Source organism: Myxine glutinosa, chromosome 4 (genome assembly GCF_964187855.1).
Source record: "Myxine glutinosa chromosome 4, kmMyxGlut1.1, whole genome shotgun sequence".
NCBI lineage: Eukaryota > Metazoa > Chordata > Myxini > Myxiniformes > Myxinidae > Myxine > Myxine glutinosa.
The window spans coordinates 145532656-145550936 of NC_136264.1; the positions used below are offsets into that span (position 1 = coordinate 145532656).

Here is an 18281-nt window from a genome sequence, read left to right on the forward strand (position 1 = left end):
CAGATCACCCACACTATGAGCAATCAAAACGTCATTTCAGAGATACCGGAAAACCAAGGTTCATACTTCCAAATAAGTCACCATCACCTAATGACCTATATCTCCGTCGGAATGCTGAATGACACGCTGTCCAACTCTGGCATCCCACAACCCTTCTTGGAGGCATACTTCACACTGCGGCACTCAGCCGCCACTCAGCGCACAACGTACATGTGCTCACTCAACACGTCACTCCAACTCGGCCCCCCACATGTCACACGACCAAAACCCTCAACCTCCGACATTGTCCACAACGCAGGCATATCATCAAGCCAGATGCTTCGAGTTCGCCCGTGTCTCCGCTCCGACGCATCTCCGAGATGCATCACGCACCCCATCCACTCATCATTCCCATGGTGTGAGCCACATCACATACCGACAGTTGAAAACCCGACCATTTTTATCCCTCGGATGAGCGTTCACCCCACATTTCTTCTCAAATTATCAAATTTCCAATACTCTCCCCTTCTCCGCCTGTGGGGCAACTTGACCTGCATTATCTGCCTTCAGAACCACATGCATTTTCATAACTATACCATACCACCATTGCTCGCCCGCAAGGCCGTTGTCAGGCGCATCAATCAACACAGGCGCACCGACGCATCTTGTGTCTCCCAGCTGCCACCGCATCACTTTCGTACCTTGAGGTTGCAATTGTTATTATCATTTCATCCGCTCCTGAGCACTAAACCAGCGCTCAATCGTATTCCCGGCACAGCGAGAGACCTCGTTCACACTGTACATCATTTACTGTAAGATAGGGTTTCCGGTTGGTACCGGAAATTCATTACTTTCTTGAAATACTCCATTTGCCACAACAATTGCCTATCACTTAATCATTTTATATACTACGCAGTTTATTCAACTTTTCGTCATAATCCCATCATAAACAACGTATTTCTCATGACATTGCATGGCAGGAATCACATTGCATGAACCACCTTGCTGGCAAGGCACGAACGACTCACGTGTAGGAAAGTTGAAGTGGCCCACAATGCATTTGGGCACACATCCTCCAAGCAACCTCATAGCAGGGTTCTCCCCCGTACTCACGCATCTTTCTGTTCCATAATGCGCCTTTCTCTCCAGACGGCTCTCCCACACTCGTTCGTTTCAATCTCGACTGCACCTGTCCGCAGGATTTGGGTCTCTCCCAATCTTCTGCCTATCACGCCGGTCTCCATGCCAGCCGGCCTGCATCCTTACGCGGCAGCTCCGCGCGTTATTTTTTCCTCATTCTGAGCCCTTAACTTCAGTTGTTCACAAAGGTGCAACCACCCGACGCGGCTAGTTGCATCATTCCTTTCCATATCTCACTCGTTTTAATCATTGTACCTGGCTCATTATAATCCTCTTTTCGCCTGCCTCGGCCACCCGAATGCGTTCAATGCCGTGCACGGCATTGAATACACGCACTCCGTCGTCCCACCTCGCGAGCTGTTGCTGCGCTATTTTATCTCGCACCAACATTTGCAGCATTTCCTCCTTAATTTCCTTTTTCTCCTCCGAAGAGGAACCTGGGCATTGTTCGAGTTTTGCACATAATTCATTGGTTCCCATCCCCTTCCAGCCGAAAAGGACGGTCTGCACTTGTTTCCTTTGTGCTGGCCGAAGCCCCTCCACTAGGTAATTGTTCACCAGGGGAGGGGGTAGATCTGTGATTTGGATTTGCCCTAGTCCTCCCCATCGAGCTATAGCTTTCTCTATTCTCTCCCGAAAGTCGCCAACCGTTTCTCCTGCCTTTTGTTTTACCGCGCCGATCTTTCCCCAGTCTGGTCCTCCCGAGGGCGCTAGCTCGTGGTCAATGCTTGTCAATAACATGGCCTTTGCGAGGGTTCATGCAGCCGGAGTGATTGGGTTTGGCCCTCCCTGGGGATCGTTGACCGGCCAAGCCACTCGAATTTTGGCCCGTTCCGATATTTTAGGTGGCAGCACTGACACTCCCAAATGGCATATATCTCTCCAATCTGCTCTCCCTTGGATAATCCACTGAGATATCAGCGGGACTATCCCAGAGGGTTGGTCAAGTAACAAGTCCTTAACCCTATGTTGCATTGCCGTTAAATCCGTTTCTTTCCATGGCACCTGGGCCATCACTGGGCCTTGCGCATCGATTCCTACGCATCGCATGGGAAACGCTCCTTCTGTTTCTGCCTTGCTTACTGCCTGATGTTCCGCTAGTGAGGGGTATAATCCTAATTTCCAACCTGGGTCTAGCGGGGGCGGAAAGCCCAGGGTGTCTGTGCCGCTATCTCCTTCGTCCTCTACCTGGGGAGCCGATGGTGTTCGGGGTTCCCGGGTCCTCGGGTGTTGCCTATTTGTTCCCCCTGTGGCGCCCTGGTGTCGGGATGCTCGTGCCTTTGATCCTGGGACTGGACAAAGGCCTTGGGAGGGGTGGGGATCTGGATCTTCACCTCCCTCATCCTGCTCTTCCTCATCGGAGTTCATCTGAGCTACCATCAGCTTCTGACTTGATTGCGCCATAAGCGCCTTCATTTGTCTGTCCTGCTTTCGTTCATCCTGGTATTTTCCCAACTCCCCTCGCAAACTCGCTTGCTTAGAGGCTGCCTGTCGTTTCAAGGCTTCTTCCTTCCACCACCCATATACCTTCCATGAGTCAGGTGGAAGCCTTTTCTTTTTCTTTTCCAAGGTGTCTAACGCCCCATATAGCGCTTCTAACTTCTCGAATGCAAATGACCCTTCTTCCGGCCAAGGATTACTCACATCCTTGGTCAACTCAGCCCATGCTTTCCCCGGTTGCACGGCAGCATATCCATGCTCCCTTTTCATATAATATGCCGGGGTATTCTTTAGGGGTTCTCCCTCTTTTCCTAGTTTATTTCCCATCTTCCTTTCTTAGGCTGATCCCTCCTGGGTAGTTCTTGGATCAGGGTGCCACCCGATCCTCACTACCCCTTTCTTCCGGAAACTTATTACCCCTGTCCCCCTGGGCGCCCTCTCTTGCTTGGTTCGTTAATCCACTGGTGCTTCGCTTAAATTTGGTTCGGGATACACGCTCAGGCACAGTCGACGGAGGTCCGCCACATCCAAGGGAGGGGAAGAGGCTTTTCAATTTAGGTGTGCAAATATTCTTACTTCAGCCAATTGTTGCTGGCGCCAGCCTCCCCTTCCCGTCCCGAGGAGCCCTCCTCGAACCTGTGGCTGGATGTATCCCACTTCTGACACCAGTTGTCGGTCTTCACTTTATAGGAAAGAAGAGGCAAGTTGAAGCAACAGTAGTTTAATAAGAATCAAACAATTGTGGAGCGTGACCGAAATGCAGAGCTTTATCACGTAAAGCAGTGCAAGTCCGTGCCACACTAAAGAAACTCAGCAAAGGTGTGTCTTATATACTGCCAAAGCAAGATAGCAATCTCCGCTAATTCTGCAAACCAAGCAATTTTCAAAGGAATAGAGGGGGAAAGTTGACCAGTGGCCCCGACCCTTGTCCTATCCTTTTGGAGTGCTGTGCCAGGGAAAAGTGTAGGAGAAGACACACATACTGTTATTGCAACATTCTTTAAGTTCTTATCTCCCCTTCGCAGATGTTTACCAGGCCCTGGCTCTTACAAGGACAGCGATTGTGAAAGTTATCTCCAAGGGCAGCTTGACCAAAGCATGAACTTTGCAAATGTAATCATCAGTATTTTCTGAAGCATAAAGCATAAATGAATTTAGCTGTTAAAGCAAACATTAATTGGACGAGTCAAGAAAAGCACAATTAAATGCATGATCCCCACATACACATATACGTAGCAAGCAGGTGACCTGAGTCACATGGTGTATGAGGCGTTTAAAGCCTTATCCCCCACAATACCACCTATTAGAGCCAAGGGTGTACTTACTTTTTCCACATGCGAAATTTGCATTTATGTTTATTTAAATTATACAATGTACGACAAAATGTAAATGTTTCATGATATTTGTTATATTATATCACCTTTATCTATCAATATTATTGAAATGAAGATCAAATAGCTGTATGTTGAAATATGTTGAAAAAGTCAAAACTTTACATGGGGTGTCCTTACTTTTTCACGTGACTGTATATTGGTGCTGGAAAAGTAGTGTATCTTGTCGTGATCAGATGGAGAAATGGGAGGGATCAGGCCTTGACATTAATTCCACTGTTGCCAAACTCGGAGAGAAATGCAAGGTAATCTTGGAAATGCATGCACTTTCAGGCTGTGACACGGTATCTTACCCTAATGGAAAAGGTAAACTGTCTGCCTTGAATGTGCTCAACCAGACTGATATTGCTGGTCGAGACTGTTCTGGGAGAGAACAATGCTACCTACAATGACCTGATAGCAACTGGGAAAACCTTCTTCCTACATCTATATGGGCAGAAGAAGAGCAAGTCAATGAATGCTGCCCGTTATGAGACTTATCGAAAACGAAAAAATCCTCCTGCTCTGAAGTCCCTTCCGCCAACAGACAAACCTAGCCCTCTATATCCATAGAGCACATCTGCAAATGATGCTTTGGAAGGCTGCAGACAAGGATGAACCTCCAACTGTCGAAATAACGAACTATGGGTGGGAGATCACTCGATGATCACAATACGACAGAGCGACAGAGCAGGTGGGAGATGCTAAAATATTGTTCTGCTTTGCTAAAATATTGTTCTGCTTTGCTAAAATATTGTTTTGCTTTGCTAAAATATTGTTCGGCTTTGCTAAAATATTGTTTTGCTTTGCTAAAATATTGTTTTGCTTTGCTAAAAGATTGTTCTGCTTTGCTAAAACATTGTCCGGCTTTGCTAAAATATTGTTTTGCTTTGCTAAAATATTGTTCAGCTTTGCTGAAATATTGTTTCACTTTGCTAAAATATTGTTCGGCTTTCCTGAAATATTGTTCGGCTTTGCTAAAACATTGTTCTGTTTTCTAAAAATATTGTTTTGCCCATTGTTTGGAATGATTGGGGAGGGAAATGGCGTTGTTTCTCGTGTTTCATGACCTGATTAATGTCCCCCGAGCCCGACTTTCCAACTTTTAGTCGAACAATCCATCATTCAATCCGTCTTTAATCCCTCCATCTTTCAATCCATCTATTGACACTTCTTGAATTCCAGCTACCCATCCATCGTCGGTCCCTCGCCCTTTCACTTCCAAATAGTAACTCCTCACGATCCTGCCCGTTTTGCCTTTCAAACCCCGTAACTCCCATGGGATACTTTCCTCATCTGAAGCCACCCTTTGGTTCCTCCATCTCAAACCCCGTAACTCCCAAGGGAAACTTCTCTCACCCAGAGAGAGGGATTGAACTTCCCTCACCTGAATCCACCCGTTCGGTCCTCCATCTCAAAGCTCTCCCCTCGTCCTTTTGCCTCCTAACCCCCGCTTCATATGTCCTTCAAACTCCCTGCCAACCCCCCCTTTTCATTCCAAATCCTAAACCATCTGCTACCACCGCATGACCACATCACCCTATTAGAGCATTACTATTAGCTTAGTACAATTGACCCAAATTACCCCGTTAACTCATGACCTATAATATTGTCGTGTGTCTACCCTGTAGTGAACAGGGCAACAGATGACCAAACGAGCTTTAACTCTGAGGCGTTCAATCCAATGGTGGACCTTCTTTATACGCGAGGGCAAGGAGTGGGGGAAGGGCCGTTGGCGCTTACCTGCACGGGTCCACCGGACGTCTTCGAACCTGTGATAATTAACTCAAACCAACACGGAATTAAAATGTACAAAAATACCGGCTTTATGGAAGAAATGACTTTTGAAGACTGTTGAAGAATGACACAGACTCGTATACAACACAAGGGGAAATATGAAAGAACAACAACAAAAACAACAACAGGCATTTTAAGGCCATTTTCCCTGCTGGAGCGGGGGTTAGCCTTGCGGTCCCCATGACATTCTCCATTTTGCCCTATTTTCTGCATCTCCCCTTGTTAACCCCCTTGCCCGCATTTCTTCTTCGACCATCTTTTGCCAAGTCTTTCTCGGTCTTCCCTGTCGTCTACTTCCTTCGACATTCATTTCCATCACTCTTCTCAACTAGTCACTTTCATCCTTCCTCAACACATGACCAAACCATCTCAAACTGTTTCTCTTCACAGCATCTATCACAGGCTCTATTCCCATCATCTTTCGCAATTCATCATTTGTCTTCCTCTCTAAAATGAAAAAATATAAAATATATAAAAGAACAAAAGTAAAAGTTGTGTGTGTGTGTGGGCACTTAGCTCCGAGCGGCTCTTGAACCCCGTCGGGAATCGTCCAGGCCCTGAGCGCGCAATCCGGGCGCGGCACAGGCCCGGGCAGGAAGTAGGCCTCAGCGCGCCCTCGTTCACTCAGCCGCGCTTGTCCTCGTCATCCACCTCACCAGCACACACATTTCCCAGTGCAAGAGCGCTATGAACTGTGGCTGCACGGCACCAATTTTCCAAAACAAGAGCTTATCGGCGATCGTTCACCTCTCGTCCACAAGCCCGGAGAAAGCCTGAAAGAAAGCCACAAGCGCTCGTGAACTTCGACCGTTCGTTGTGAAATCCCAAAGCAGATAGAGATATAAAATCGTGACCGTTCTCAATGAATGTCCCTCGCTCAACAGCGCACCGCATATGTGACTTCGCTATGGAGGCGAGCCCACAGAGAGCGATCGAACCAAAGAGACAAAATGTTGGGAACATGACCGTTCGTCACCAAACCCAGAAAAAGAGAGAAAATGTCGGCCCTCCAATTCCTTTTTACTCAAGGCTCTGACGTCCAGGCCCTGAGCCATGTACAATGTGCGTTGTATAGAGAATGACAGAGATCTGTAATCTGGCGGTGAAAGAAGGCCGCATTCCAGTGGATTGGGAACTGAGTACCCTCGTCCCTCTATACAAGGGGAAAGGTGACCCTCTGGAGTGTGGCTCGTACCGAGCGATAAAGGTATTGGAGAATGGAATGAAGGTATTGGAAAGGGTGTTGGAGAGGAGGATAAGGAAGAAAGTGAAGATCGACAAAATGCAGTTTGGATTTATGCCAGGAAGAGGAACGACAGACGTGCTTTTTATTGTGAGGCAGTTGCAGGAGAAGTATATGGAGAAGAGGAAGAAGTTGTTTCTTGGGTTTGTTGATCTGCAGAAAACATTCGATAGGGTTCCATGCAAAGTATTGACAGGGGCAATGAGGAAGTTAGGAGTGGAGGAATGGTTGATCAGAGTAGTGATGGCAATGTACAAAAGAGTGCGCACAGCTGCAAGGACGAAGGACGGGAACAGTGGTGAGTTTGAGGTGAAGGTGGGAGTGCATCAGGGGTCGGTACTAAGTCCACTACTATTTGTAGCTGTGATGGAGATGCTGGCTCAGAACGTAAAGGAGGGTTTACCGTGGGAGTTGTTGTATGCAGATGATCTGGTGTTGATTGCGGAAAGTATGGATGGACTGAAGGAAAAGATGAACAAGTGGAAGGAATGTATGGAGACAAAAGGTCTGAAGGTGAATATCGGAAAGACGAAGGTGATGGCAAGTGGTAAAGCATGTGGTGAGGTGAAAAGAACTGGGAAGTGGCCCTGTGCTCTGTGCAGGAAGGGTGTCGGAGTGAACTCCATACAATGTGCGCTGAGTGGGTTCATCAAAAATGTAGTGGTCTGAAAGGGTCATTAACCAGTGTGGCAGCTACATTCAAATGTAAGGTGTGCACAGAGGGAGCTGCAGATGGAGGAAATGTTGAGTTGGATCTTGGAAATGGCGTGAAGCTGGAAGGTGTGAAAACATTTTGCTACCTCGGAGACATGCTGAATGGAGAAGGTGGATCAGGCTTGGCAACGGTTGCTCGAGTGAGATGTGCATGGAAGAAGTTTTGGGAACTGAGTGGCGTGCTGATGAGGTGGGGAGTGTCGTTGAAGCTGAAGGGAAAGGTGTATGCTGCATGTGTGAGAAGTGTGATGATTTATGGGAGTAGTACAGCAGATAAGCTCTCATATTTTAACAAATTGTGCATTTTTTGAGAAAAGCATGAAATTTCTAGCATAGTTAGTATATACCATAAGGTTTATTTTCAGATGTGGAGGGAAGTCAGATTTGACCTCTGAGGACCGTGAGAGGTCAAATCCAAAATGGCCACCAGTCCACCGGGTCTAATGTTCAAACGCGCTTGTAGGTGTCATTTCCAACTAAATTGGGGATGCCCATTCATTTGGTGATACTTTTGAGATCGCCAGAACTCAAGGACATGCATTTAGGTCACGGTCAAGGTCAAATTACGTTAAATATCTATTTTTATGATACTGCAGTTGGAACTGCTGTTGGAAAAAGTTCATTTGACCTTTTCAAACGTTATTTTTTCAGGTATAGGGATAGGTACAGAGCACCCAAAGACCAGAAATGATGGAAAAAAAGTGTTTACACTGCAAGGAATGATGCAATAACCTCTGAACAAATAACTGTAGTTAACCAAGTATGTCCACCAAAGCTTACATTAAATCAAGTGCAACGATGAAAATTGGTAATGATCTAAATCTAACAGTCTCCAGAACAGAAGCACAGTGCAGTGCACTTGAATGCAGCTTTGGCATACTTGCAGCGTCCAGTGCACCCTTTCTTGCAGCCACAGTCGATCAATTCATGGCACGATTTTGATGCTTCAGGAAGAGTGGTCCAAAGAGGCTGCCACCCAGTTGTCTCCTTTGTCCAGCCCCAGTCAGGTGGGTCTGGCATCTCTGGATCCATGACCAATGCCTGGTTACAACAGTTGGCCTGGTAGCAAGTGTGCTTGATGTGCTGCTTGAGTGTTGCCTGGGTTGGAGGAATGTTCTCTCGAGTTCTACACTTCTGTGTGAAGAGCTGTTTCCTGGCATCATTCACTTCCGTGCTCTCACTGGTTCTATCATACATCAGCACCACAAATCGCTCTAGCAGTAACATTGAGCCTTCACTGACCTCACTTGGCATGCCTAGGAGTTCATTGAAAGCATCATTCACCTCTGGGCACCCCCAATTTAGTTGGAAATGACACCTATGTTTTTCTACACTATTTGGTTCCAAAATTAAGCGCGTTTGAACATTAGACTCGGTGGACTGGTGGCCATTTTGGATTTGACCTCTCACGGTTCTCAGAGGTCAAATCTGACTTCCCTCCACATCTGAAAATATACCTTATGGTATGCACTATGTTAAAAATTTCATGCTTTTCTCATAAAATGCACAGTTTTTGTGTTTATCTGCTGCACTAGAGCGAGACATGGGTAATGAACGTAGAGCAGCAACGAAGGTTGGAAAGGGTGGAAATGCGAATGGTTCGATGGATGTGCGGAGTATCGTTGAGAGAGAGGAAGACAAATGATGAATTGCGAAAAATGATGGGAATAGAGCCTGTGATTGATGCTGTGAAGAGGAACAGGTTGAGATGGTTTGGTCATGTGTTGAGGAAGGATGAAAGTGACTGGTTGAGAATAGTGATGGAAATGAATGTAGAAGGAAGTAGAGGACGGGGAAGACCGAGAAAGACTTGGCTAAAGATGGTGGAAGAAGAAATGCGGGCAAGGGGGTTAACAAGGAGAGATGCAGAAAATAGGGCAAGATGGAGAAGATTGTCATGGGGACCGCAAGGCTAACCCCCGCTCTCGCAGGGAAAATGGCCTTAAAATGCATGTTGTTGTTGTTGTTTGTTGTCAAGGCTCTGACGTCATTCGACGGAGTCTGCGTCCCCACTCCGATCAGTTTGTGCCATCTCATCACTCTTAGTGTCCTGACCAATCGCTGCTCTTCGGGGCATGGTGATACGGGCCTGCCTGCTTGATGTGGTGATGTGACTGCTGGCAGCGCCATTGTTATTCTTCAATGCCTTGTTCCGGTCACTTTTATTTCGTGTTTTTAATGCGCAATTTCTTAGCTTGTGTGTGTGCTGCTGATCATAAGGAACAGAGGAAAAACAACAGAGGCCATTACATACAGGGGATTAATTACCCATAATCCCTAACCAATTAACATAACCCCACCCCTCTCAAGGGGACACTTACACGCACGTACACGACATCCGGTCTAAACGAATTTTCTACTTACTAGGGAGATACCCGTGCTATGCACGGATGGGAGGCCAGAAGCAAACATGCAATGCAGATACGGCGAATGCTAAAGCATGAAACCAATAAATTCCACATTCCTGCAGCACCTTCAGTCGCACGTCAGACATGGACAGCAAGTTCGTGAAGGACTTCCATCAAAAACGTACCCGTTCGCAAACAAACGGGTACGTTCACGTATAGAAACATCGATCGTGGGACCGTGGCGAATCTGCATTTGGCGATCCGCGAAGTTCACGTTCAGAAAGTAGAAACCATCACAGCATGTCGTCATTCACTTGAACTCAATATCTCTTTTTTTCATTCGAAACAACATAACTCCAATTAATCACAAAATAAACTTTTAACAACATTGTTAATGTTTCCTTCATTGTAAAAACTACCAAATTAACAGTTAAAAGGATTTTGAGCCGATAGCTGTTACGGCCTTGGCAAGATCGATGGAGACAGCGATCTGTTAGCGTATTCACCGCCCAAATAGCTATGTGGAATTCTCTCATGCAGAGATTAAATGTCGTTTGAACTTTGGCCGAGGTCATTATTTACTTTTAATGATGTTTATATACGAATGATGTTTAATGATGTTTATATTGGTTTTGGGTCGTCCTTTCCGCATATCTCGTGGGATTGTAAGTTGGAGAGACGGCCGTGATGGTGCCAAGGGGGTTAGAATTCTCTCAAGCAGGGATTCAACCCGTGTCCTTATAAAATGTCTTTGGCCGAGGTCACCGAGTCCGATCGGTGCAGCTGTGCAGCGATCGGTGCAGCCGTTTGTGCGGCACCCAGGAAAACAACATCCTCACAATGAGAACATCGTCACAATGAATGTTATGCAAACACGAATGTTATGCGGGAGTCCAAACCTGAGAATGCTGGAGACTGAAGCTGAAATTGGGAAAACTAAATAGCCTATTTTACTCCTGGAAATCCCAGGATTATCCACCCAAAATATCGTTGCGATCGGTTCAGCAGTTTTTACGGTACCTTCAAATGGACAGACAGACGGACGGACATAGTAAGATGATGGAAATGGGGCTTTTTGCTGTTAGAAAATGGGTTCTTACTCCCCACAAGTCATTGTGCTGTCGTAGCTGACCCCAATTGCACAAGTTCACCTGGACGTTGCCATCGTAGTTGCTTGTTTGTTCCATCTTCATTCCCTGAGCAGTTGGCAACTTTCCCACCTGGATGTGGCTCTACCCCATTAGTCTACAGACTGGTTCCACCCTCTAACCCCAAATACACCCCAAGTCCTCACCCTCCCCCTCCCAACCCTAAGGTGTTAGTTAATCCTCTCCCGACACCAAGCCTTCAAACCCCCTCCCCACCCACCATGGACGCTTGTCCAACTCACAATCCCGCGAGATATGTGGAAAAGATACATGTCCATGAACAGGTCATGGTCACCTGTCCAACTCCAATCCCATGAGATATGCAGAAAATAACTGCAGCTTTGGCATACTTGCAGCGTCCAGTGCACCCTTTCTTGCAGCCACAGTCGATCAATTCATGGCACGACATGGTGACAATAAATGACCCAAAACCAATTATCTTTCTTCCTGATAGATATATACGAGTACATACACCGTTAAAAGTAAATAATGATACCACACAAAGGCCTTCAATAAGAACATGGGTTTAAGCCCTGCTTAAGAGAATCTCAATCCTCTTTCAATGATCAATTCAAGAGAATTGCGTGCGGACTTCCTCTCTAGTCGTAGTCAACATGTGGCCCTGAATAGATTTCTCTCATCTCCCCTTCCTGTTCAGGCTGGAGTTCCCCAAGGCAGTGTTCTGGGCCCTGTGCTTTTTCTGGTCTTTATCAATGATCTCTCCGACTCTCTGGAAAATCCTCTCTATCTCTTCGCTGATGACTCCAATCTCTGCCGCTCCATACCCCATCCCTCAGATTGGCAGTCTGCAGCCTCCTCACTCTCTGCAGACCTGCACAAAATCACAGACTGGTCATACAAGTGGGAACATGTCTTTCAATCCTTTCTTTCAAATCTTTCAATCAAGAACATGTCTTTCACACTCTTACTATGTCTCTCCGAAAAGACCGACTGGACAACTCTCCCATCTACTTTCTCAACAATCCTCTCCAAGAAGTTCTGTCTCTCAAGCTTTTGGGTCTCACTTTCTGCCATGATCTTTCTTGGGAAAACCACATTTCCAAGCTGGCCTCCAAAGCCAATCGCCAACTGGGCATCCTCTGTCGTGCGAAGTCCTTCCTTGGCACACCTGAGCTCCTCACCACATACAAGGCTTTCATCCGCAGCTCAATGGAATACTGTTCCCCTCTCTGGGCCGGTGCTCCTGCCTCACACCTAGCTCGTCTTCACGCTGTTGAAACCAAAGCGTTCAGAATCATTGGAATCTCCCACGATTAATCTAACTCCGAGGACCTTTCTCTCACTCACCGCAGGCAGGTTGGTGGTCTTTCTGTCTTCTACCGACTCCTCTCCGGCCTTGCTCCCCCAGCTCTCTCTGTGCTCTGTCCCCCAAATATTCCTACAGGTCGCACAAGATCTGCCAGCAACCCTCTTATGGTTATACTGCCAAAATCAAGACTCTCTGTTCACTTTCACTCCTTAATTCCTCTTTTCTCCCTCCTCTGGAACAAAATCCCCCACTCCCTTCAATCCCACTCCTCCCTCCAGGTCTTTAAAACAGCTGTTCACCACCATCTCTTATCTTCCCCCATCCAAAACCTTGATCTTTTCTACGCCCGCTAATTTCACCCCAGATCCACTTTTGTGAAATTCCAACTTATTTCCTGGAAGTCCTTGCAGTGTCCATGTGTTTTCTACTTCTCCCACCTCCCCCCAAGCCCTCTCCCTTCCACAGATCTCCCGTTATCCCTGCTGTCAAATGTTGTACTTGTGTGCTTACCCCTCTCTCCTCATCTTGTCTACCGCTCCCCTTATTATATGTTTTATGTGTCTGTTTGCTTTTTTATGTGATTAATGTTAGCTCTTTCACGAGCCTCGATATTGTATACAAAAAAAAAATAACCCCCTCCCCACTTCAAACCATCTCCAGCTTTATTGAAAATGAAACCAAGGAGAATATTCTCACCAACAAAGCCTCGCTCCTTGTAGACAATGCCCCTGCCAATCCTGCACAGATGCAAGACTCGTGCGATTTTACAGTAAGTATGTTTTGCCAACCCTTAGACCACCCTCCCTGCATAAATTCATTGCATAGTCCTGGCACACCGACCCAGTCACCCAAGCCTTAGGATTTGATCTCCATTTGACAGGATGCTGTGGCTTGAGGTAGCCATGCGCTCGCTCATGTGTTTTCGGAGTGGTACAGTAGGAGCTTCATTTTTCGGAGAAATTTTAACAATCAAATCCAGAGTAAATGCAGAGATTCCATGAACACGTCCAATTTGTGTTGTCCCTTCATCACGCTGTCTTTTAATAATGTCATACTGCACTGCTGAAGTTACAATCTGTCGCTGCTTTGCGAAGCACTCGCGAATTTCTTATTTAACTTTCACAGGTAATCCTCACAGCTCGGTTTATAAAGCAATATGCAATGGAAATTGTGCACGTACCGCTTTACATAATGGCCGCTCTCATTCAAGTGGTTGCGGTGGGATACTGCACATGCGCATTGGAGTGAAAACGCGCCTGTTACTCAGCCTCTGTTAAAAGCCAGAAGTATTTTGCACACGAGATTTAAATGGTTTTCTTACGGTAGTATTTTGGCTTTGCAAAAACCCGAATATTTTGAATTGAAAATGTGAAAAAGTAAATAATGGCCTTGGCAAAGTTTCTAATGGCATGGGTTTAATCTCTCCTTAAGGGAATGCCACATAGTTATTTGGGCGGTGAATATGCTAACAGATCGCTGTCTCCATCGATCTGGCCAAGGCCGCAACACCTATCAGTTCAAAATCCTTTTAACTGTTGATTTGGTACAGTTACACGTATCGGGAATTTGGTACACGTATTGGGAGTACATACGACATAGTGAATGTGACAGCTCTGAGGCGTCTTTCGCTTTGCATCGCAGTGACGGCGAGCACCAATATGGTGGCTGTACGATTAAAATCTGGCTTCAAGCCCCCTCACCACCCAAAGCCTTCAACAAGACATATTAACACGCTCCTCCCCCTTCATTCCCGTTCTTCAAAGCAAAGCGGTAAAAATTGTTGTATCGCTATTATATATGACGAGCAACGGTACCCTCCCTGAGGGCTTCAATTGGGAGACGCGATTTATTTTAACATCCGTTAAATATCACACGCAAATTATCAAAATCTAAACAGTATTTTTAGAATTTCAATTTTAAAAACCACATCACTGTGATTTGATTATTTGCGTGTGATATGATTTAACGGATGTTTATATGAATCGTTTAAAATAAAAAAGCCTTCAATTTCTGATATTTTGCCTTTTCATTTGGGCCTCCCAACTGAAGCCCCGCCCATAGGGCAGGTACCGTTGCTGGTTAGTATGAATGTTGTTTTGCAATAGCATTAGTATTATGCTATTCTCTTTAATTTGGGCCTCCCAACTGAAGCCCCGCCCATAGGGCAGGTACCGTTGCTCGTTAGTATGAATGTTGTTTTGCAATAGCATTAGTGTTATGTTATTCTCTTTAATGTTGTTATTACTTTTGTTATAAGAAGCAGCCTTGGAAAAACTCCAAGATAAGCTATCTTAACACAGATATACACCTCAACAAGGAGTTTGTCCAAGGCACAAATCCCCTTTGGGGAGGGGAAGAAGTTAAATCGCTCCAACCTCCTGACTTTTAGGCCCCGTGTCAAGTTTTGTTTTGTTTGGATAGGTAACAACCGAATGTATTGCTGTCAAATAAATCAGTCAGACAGACAGACATCAAATTGCGTATTTTAGTATAATAGAGATTAATTGCGTATCATAGAGATTCTACATGTAAAATTGTTTTGTTAAATCAGTGCGGGTGGAGACACCTGCTTTTCCTGCTGTTGGGGTAACTTGAACAAAGGAGAGGAAATCAGTAAAACCCGTGCAGTATAGTACGCTTACACTCATCTGATAATTGGGGCCTAGCCCACATTAGTTGGTGCTCTCTACCAGTGTATGTGCCAATTTTGATGGCTCCTTGTTGAGATAATTTCACGCAGGTTTAGAAATGGTGGCCGATTGTGTTCCGAATCCTTTCTTCCCCTCACACCACCTGTTATGCTTTCCCCCGATACCACAGTATGATGGACATCTGATTTACAAGTCTCCAGGAAACATTAAACAATCCTGCACTTCCCTGCATATTTTGTGCCGACCCATACTTGCGGCTCTCAATGGAGGTGGGTGGCTGTTTTTCAACAAAGTTATTGATGATTTGGTTTGTATTAAAACACACTTCTTCAAATTCAACAAATCCTGGTGTGGTGTACTTTGAGGGTTTTGCACATGTACTAAGTGGGGGTGTTTAACTCGTTTAATTCCAGCTGGTACATGTAGAGAATTTTGTTTTCCAGGATATTGTTAACCATCCATAGATTGCCGATGATTCTGAAATGGTGCTGGTGTAGGAGGATAGAATCACTCCCCAGGATAAAATCACTCTAGAGTGGTTTTATCCTCGGATGAAATCACTCCCCCTAGGATTTTAACACTCCCCCTTGCAGGATCAAATGACTCCCCAGGATTATAACACTCCCCCTATATATTTTGTGATTTCAACAAGATTTATTGCATGGTAATGACATACAACCATGACAAAGTTAATGAATATGAACATAAAATGATAAATGAATTGATAAACAGGGCAGAATGATGTCCTTTGTAAACGTCTCTCCCTAAAAATAAAAATACAATGTTTTTCGCATCCCTGTATTAAACTGTGTAAATCAAATAAAGAAAAGTATAAATTTAACATTCAAATAACTATATATTTTGATATTAGAGCATTCGCAGTAATCATTACGATACATTTACGATGTTTTATACTGAAAGGATATTTTCATTTCAACATATAATATGTCATTTTAAGTTACGTTCTATAACTTTACTGCACTTTTAAGAAATATTAAATACAGGTTTTAAAATGTTACTCAAATGTTTGTATATTGGCAAAGGTGTGTTCACGTACCGATAACCAGGAAACGAGCGCTTCTGAGCAGTTCCGAGAACTGGACATAGGCGCTATATAAATGTATAGTATAATAATATTCACATATTTCACAAAATAAAGTCTAATCTAATAGATTTAAGCGATGTTAAATGACTATGTCTTAACTCAACACCTACAATATTTATTGCATTTCCATACTGTAAACGTCCCAATGTTTTAGTGCTCATTCCATTCATATGTACTTCATTGACATGTTTGCACTGTACATTTGTGGAAATAAATATTGTTTAAATCATTTCGATAAGAATCCAAGAATCGAACTAAGTATATTGTCAAGAGCATATATAGTGTTCCCATGGGTGTACAAAAGAAATCATATGTAGATCCGAAGATATGTAAATATTACCCACATCACACTGAATACACTCGGCAGGGTGTACAAAGGTATACATATAGATATGAAATGTAGTACACTGCATGATATTTTTAAAACCATAACAAAGTATAATAACTCTCATGTGAATATAAATGAACGGGAGTATTGATTTAATATACGGGGAAAACGGGACTCATGTCTTCTTTTGTTGTATTAAAATAATGATGGGCTCAAATATAGTACATGTATTCAACAATTGAATATTAAGGTCCGACAATATGATGCACATGCTCACACGGTATACACTAAAATACATAGTGAAAGCTCTGTTGATCATTGCAACGATAACTAACATCTTGTGAGTTATATTTCCAAAGTAACTAAATACATCTTTCCATTCTTTCTGGGGGATTGACTTTATCCTAAAGGGGAGTGCTTTGATCCTGGAGGGAGTGTGTTGATCCTAACAGGGGAGTGATTCTGTCCGAGGATAATTACACTCTAGAGTGTGCCAGTCCGAGGATTAGTTCACTCGAGAGTTATTTTATCCGAGGACAGAATCACTCCAGAGTGAGATTTTAGGGGAGTGAGAGAATCCTGCTACACCGGAACTCACAGATGAAGGTAAAATTTTAAAAATAATCTGAAGTTTCTCACTTTACCAATATGTGTATAACAATTTGATGTAATGCAGAAAATTCTGTCATTTCAGATGTAGGGACAAGTTATAATATTCATAATATGGCAGCTATCTCTTGACAAGGAAACATCACCGCTTGGACAGCCATACAAATGCTCACTCGACTTGTTCAAACGTAGATGAAAACCACCCCAACATGTCGCAGCGTTTCTTCTGGCTATAAGCAAATCCGATTCCCAGGATTGAATTGTTCATGTTTATAACTCACAATGTATACGTTTCTGCTATTTTAACCTTTTTTTTTTTAACTCACCGGGTTGGGGGGGGGGGGGCAGGGGGAGGGGAGAGGATTTTGGACTTTGTTGGTGAACGATCGCATTTTGATCTCTCTCAGCATCGACGTCCTTTTGGTCCTTCTTGTTGTGAATCTCATCGTGCACGTGCACGGTCGTGTGCCGACATCTTCTCGTCCCTTCTGATTTTGGACACCATCGCGAATGGCCGTGAGGAGCTGCGGGCCGGGAATCCGCGCAGAGATCGTGAAGACGAAGACGACGTGGAAGAGCAAGCTGCACGCCTGCTCGTTTGCTTGGCGCATGGGGCCTAGTTCGCACCAACTCGTCTGCGGTTTCCCGCACAGGGACACGGGCCAGAGACCTTTCCTGACAAGATATCGGGAGCCGCTCGCAGATAAATGCCAACCACACCTTTTATTTTTGCTATCATTATTTTATCCTTTGTCTGTTTACCGAGTCTGTGTGGGAGCGTTCCAATTTATGAATTGATTGTTATTTTGCCGTGTTATATTTTGTTGCCGGCATTTTCTTTAATAAAATCGATATTTTTGTACAGTTTACTTTCGCGTTGTTTGAGTTAATTTATCCCGGTGTGAAGACTGCCGGTGGGATCCGTGAAGGTAAGCGCTCCGGCTTCTCCCCCACTTTCCCCCACGCATATTCTCCGCTATATCTTGACTGAACGCCTCGGAGTGTTGAGCTCGTTTGGTCCTCCATGTCACCCTGCGGTGTTCACCATACAGGGTAGTCGCACAACAATATTTTTATGTTTAGATGATGAGATTGAAGAAGATGAGGAGGATGTTTCTTTGAATTGTTCACCTAAATAA

The 18281-nt window shown here is 44.8% G+C and overlaps 1 protein-coding gene across 4 annotated transcripts; it reads left to right on the top strand.

Moving 5' to 3' along the window:
• Positions 1–686: 686 nt before the first annotated feature.
• On the top strand, positions 687–18009 carry LOC144891827 (uncharacterized). Of its 4 annotated transcripts, XM_078776569.1 has the most exons (4): positions 687–4195; positions 4289–4623; positions 15270–15369; positions 17550–18009. In XM_078776569.1, exon 1 carries the CDS (start codon positions 2118–2120, stop codon positions 2523–2525), a length of 408 nt encoding a protein of 135 aa, XP_078632695.1. In that variant the 5' UTR covers positions 687–2117; the 3' UTR covers positions 2526–4195; positions 4289–4623; positions 15270–15369; positions 17550–18009. The 4 variants fall into 4 exon arrangements, with proteins under 4 accessions (XP_078632695.1, XP_078632693.1, XP_078632694.1 ...); XM_078776567.1 differs by having other exon boundaries at positions 687–4623; XM_078776568.1 differs by lacking the exon at positions 17550–18009 and adding an exon at positions 17228–17462 and having other exon boundaries at positions 687–4623.
• The last annotated feature ends 272 nt before the right edge of the window (positions 18010–18281 follow it).

What these genes read in the sequence shown, in the direction of transcription:
- LOC144891827 (XM_078776567.1), top strand. Translation starts at nt 2,118, where the DNA reads ATGGCACCTGGGCCATCACTGGGCCTTGCGCATCGATTCCTACGCATC.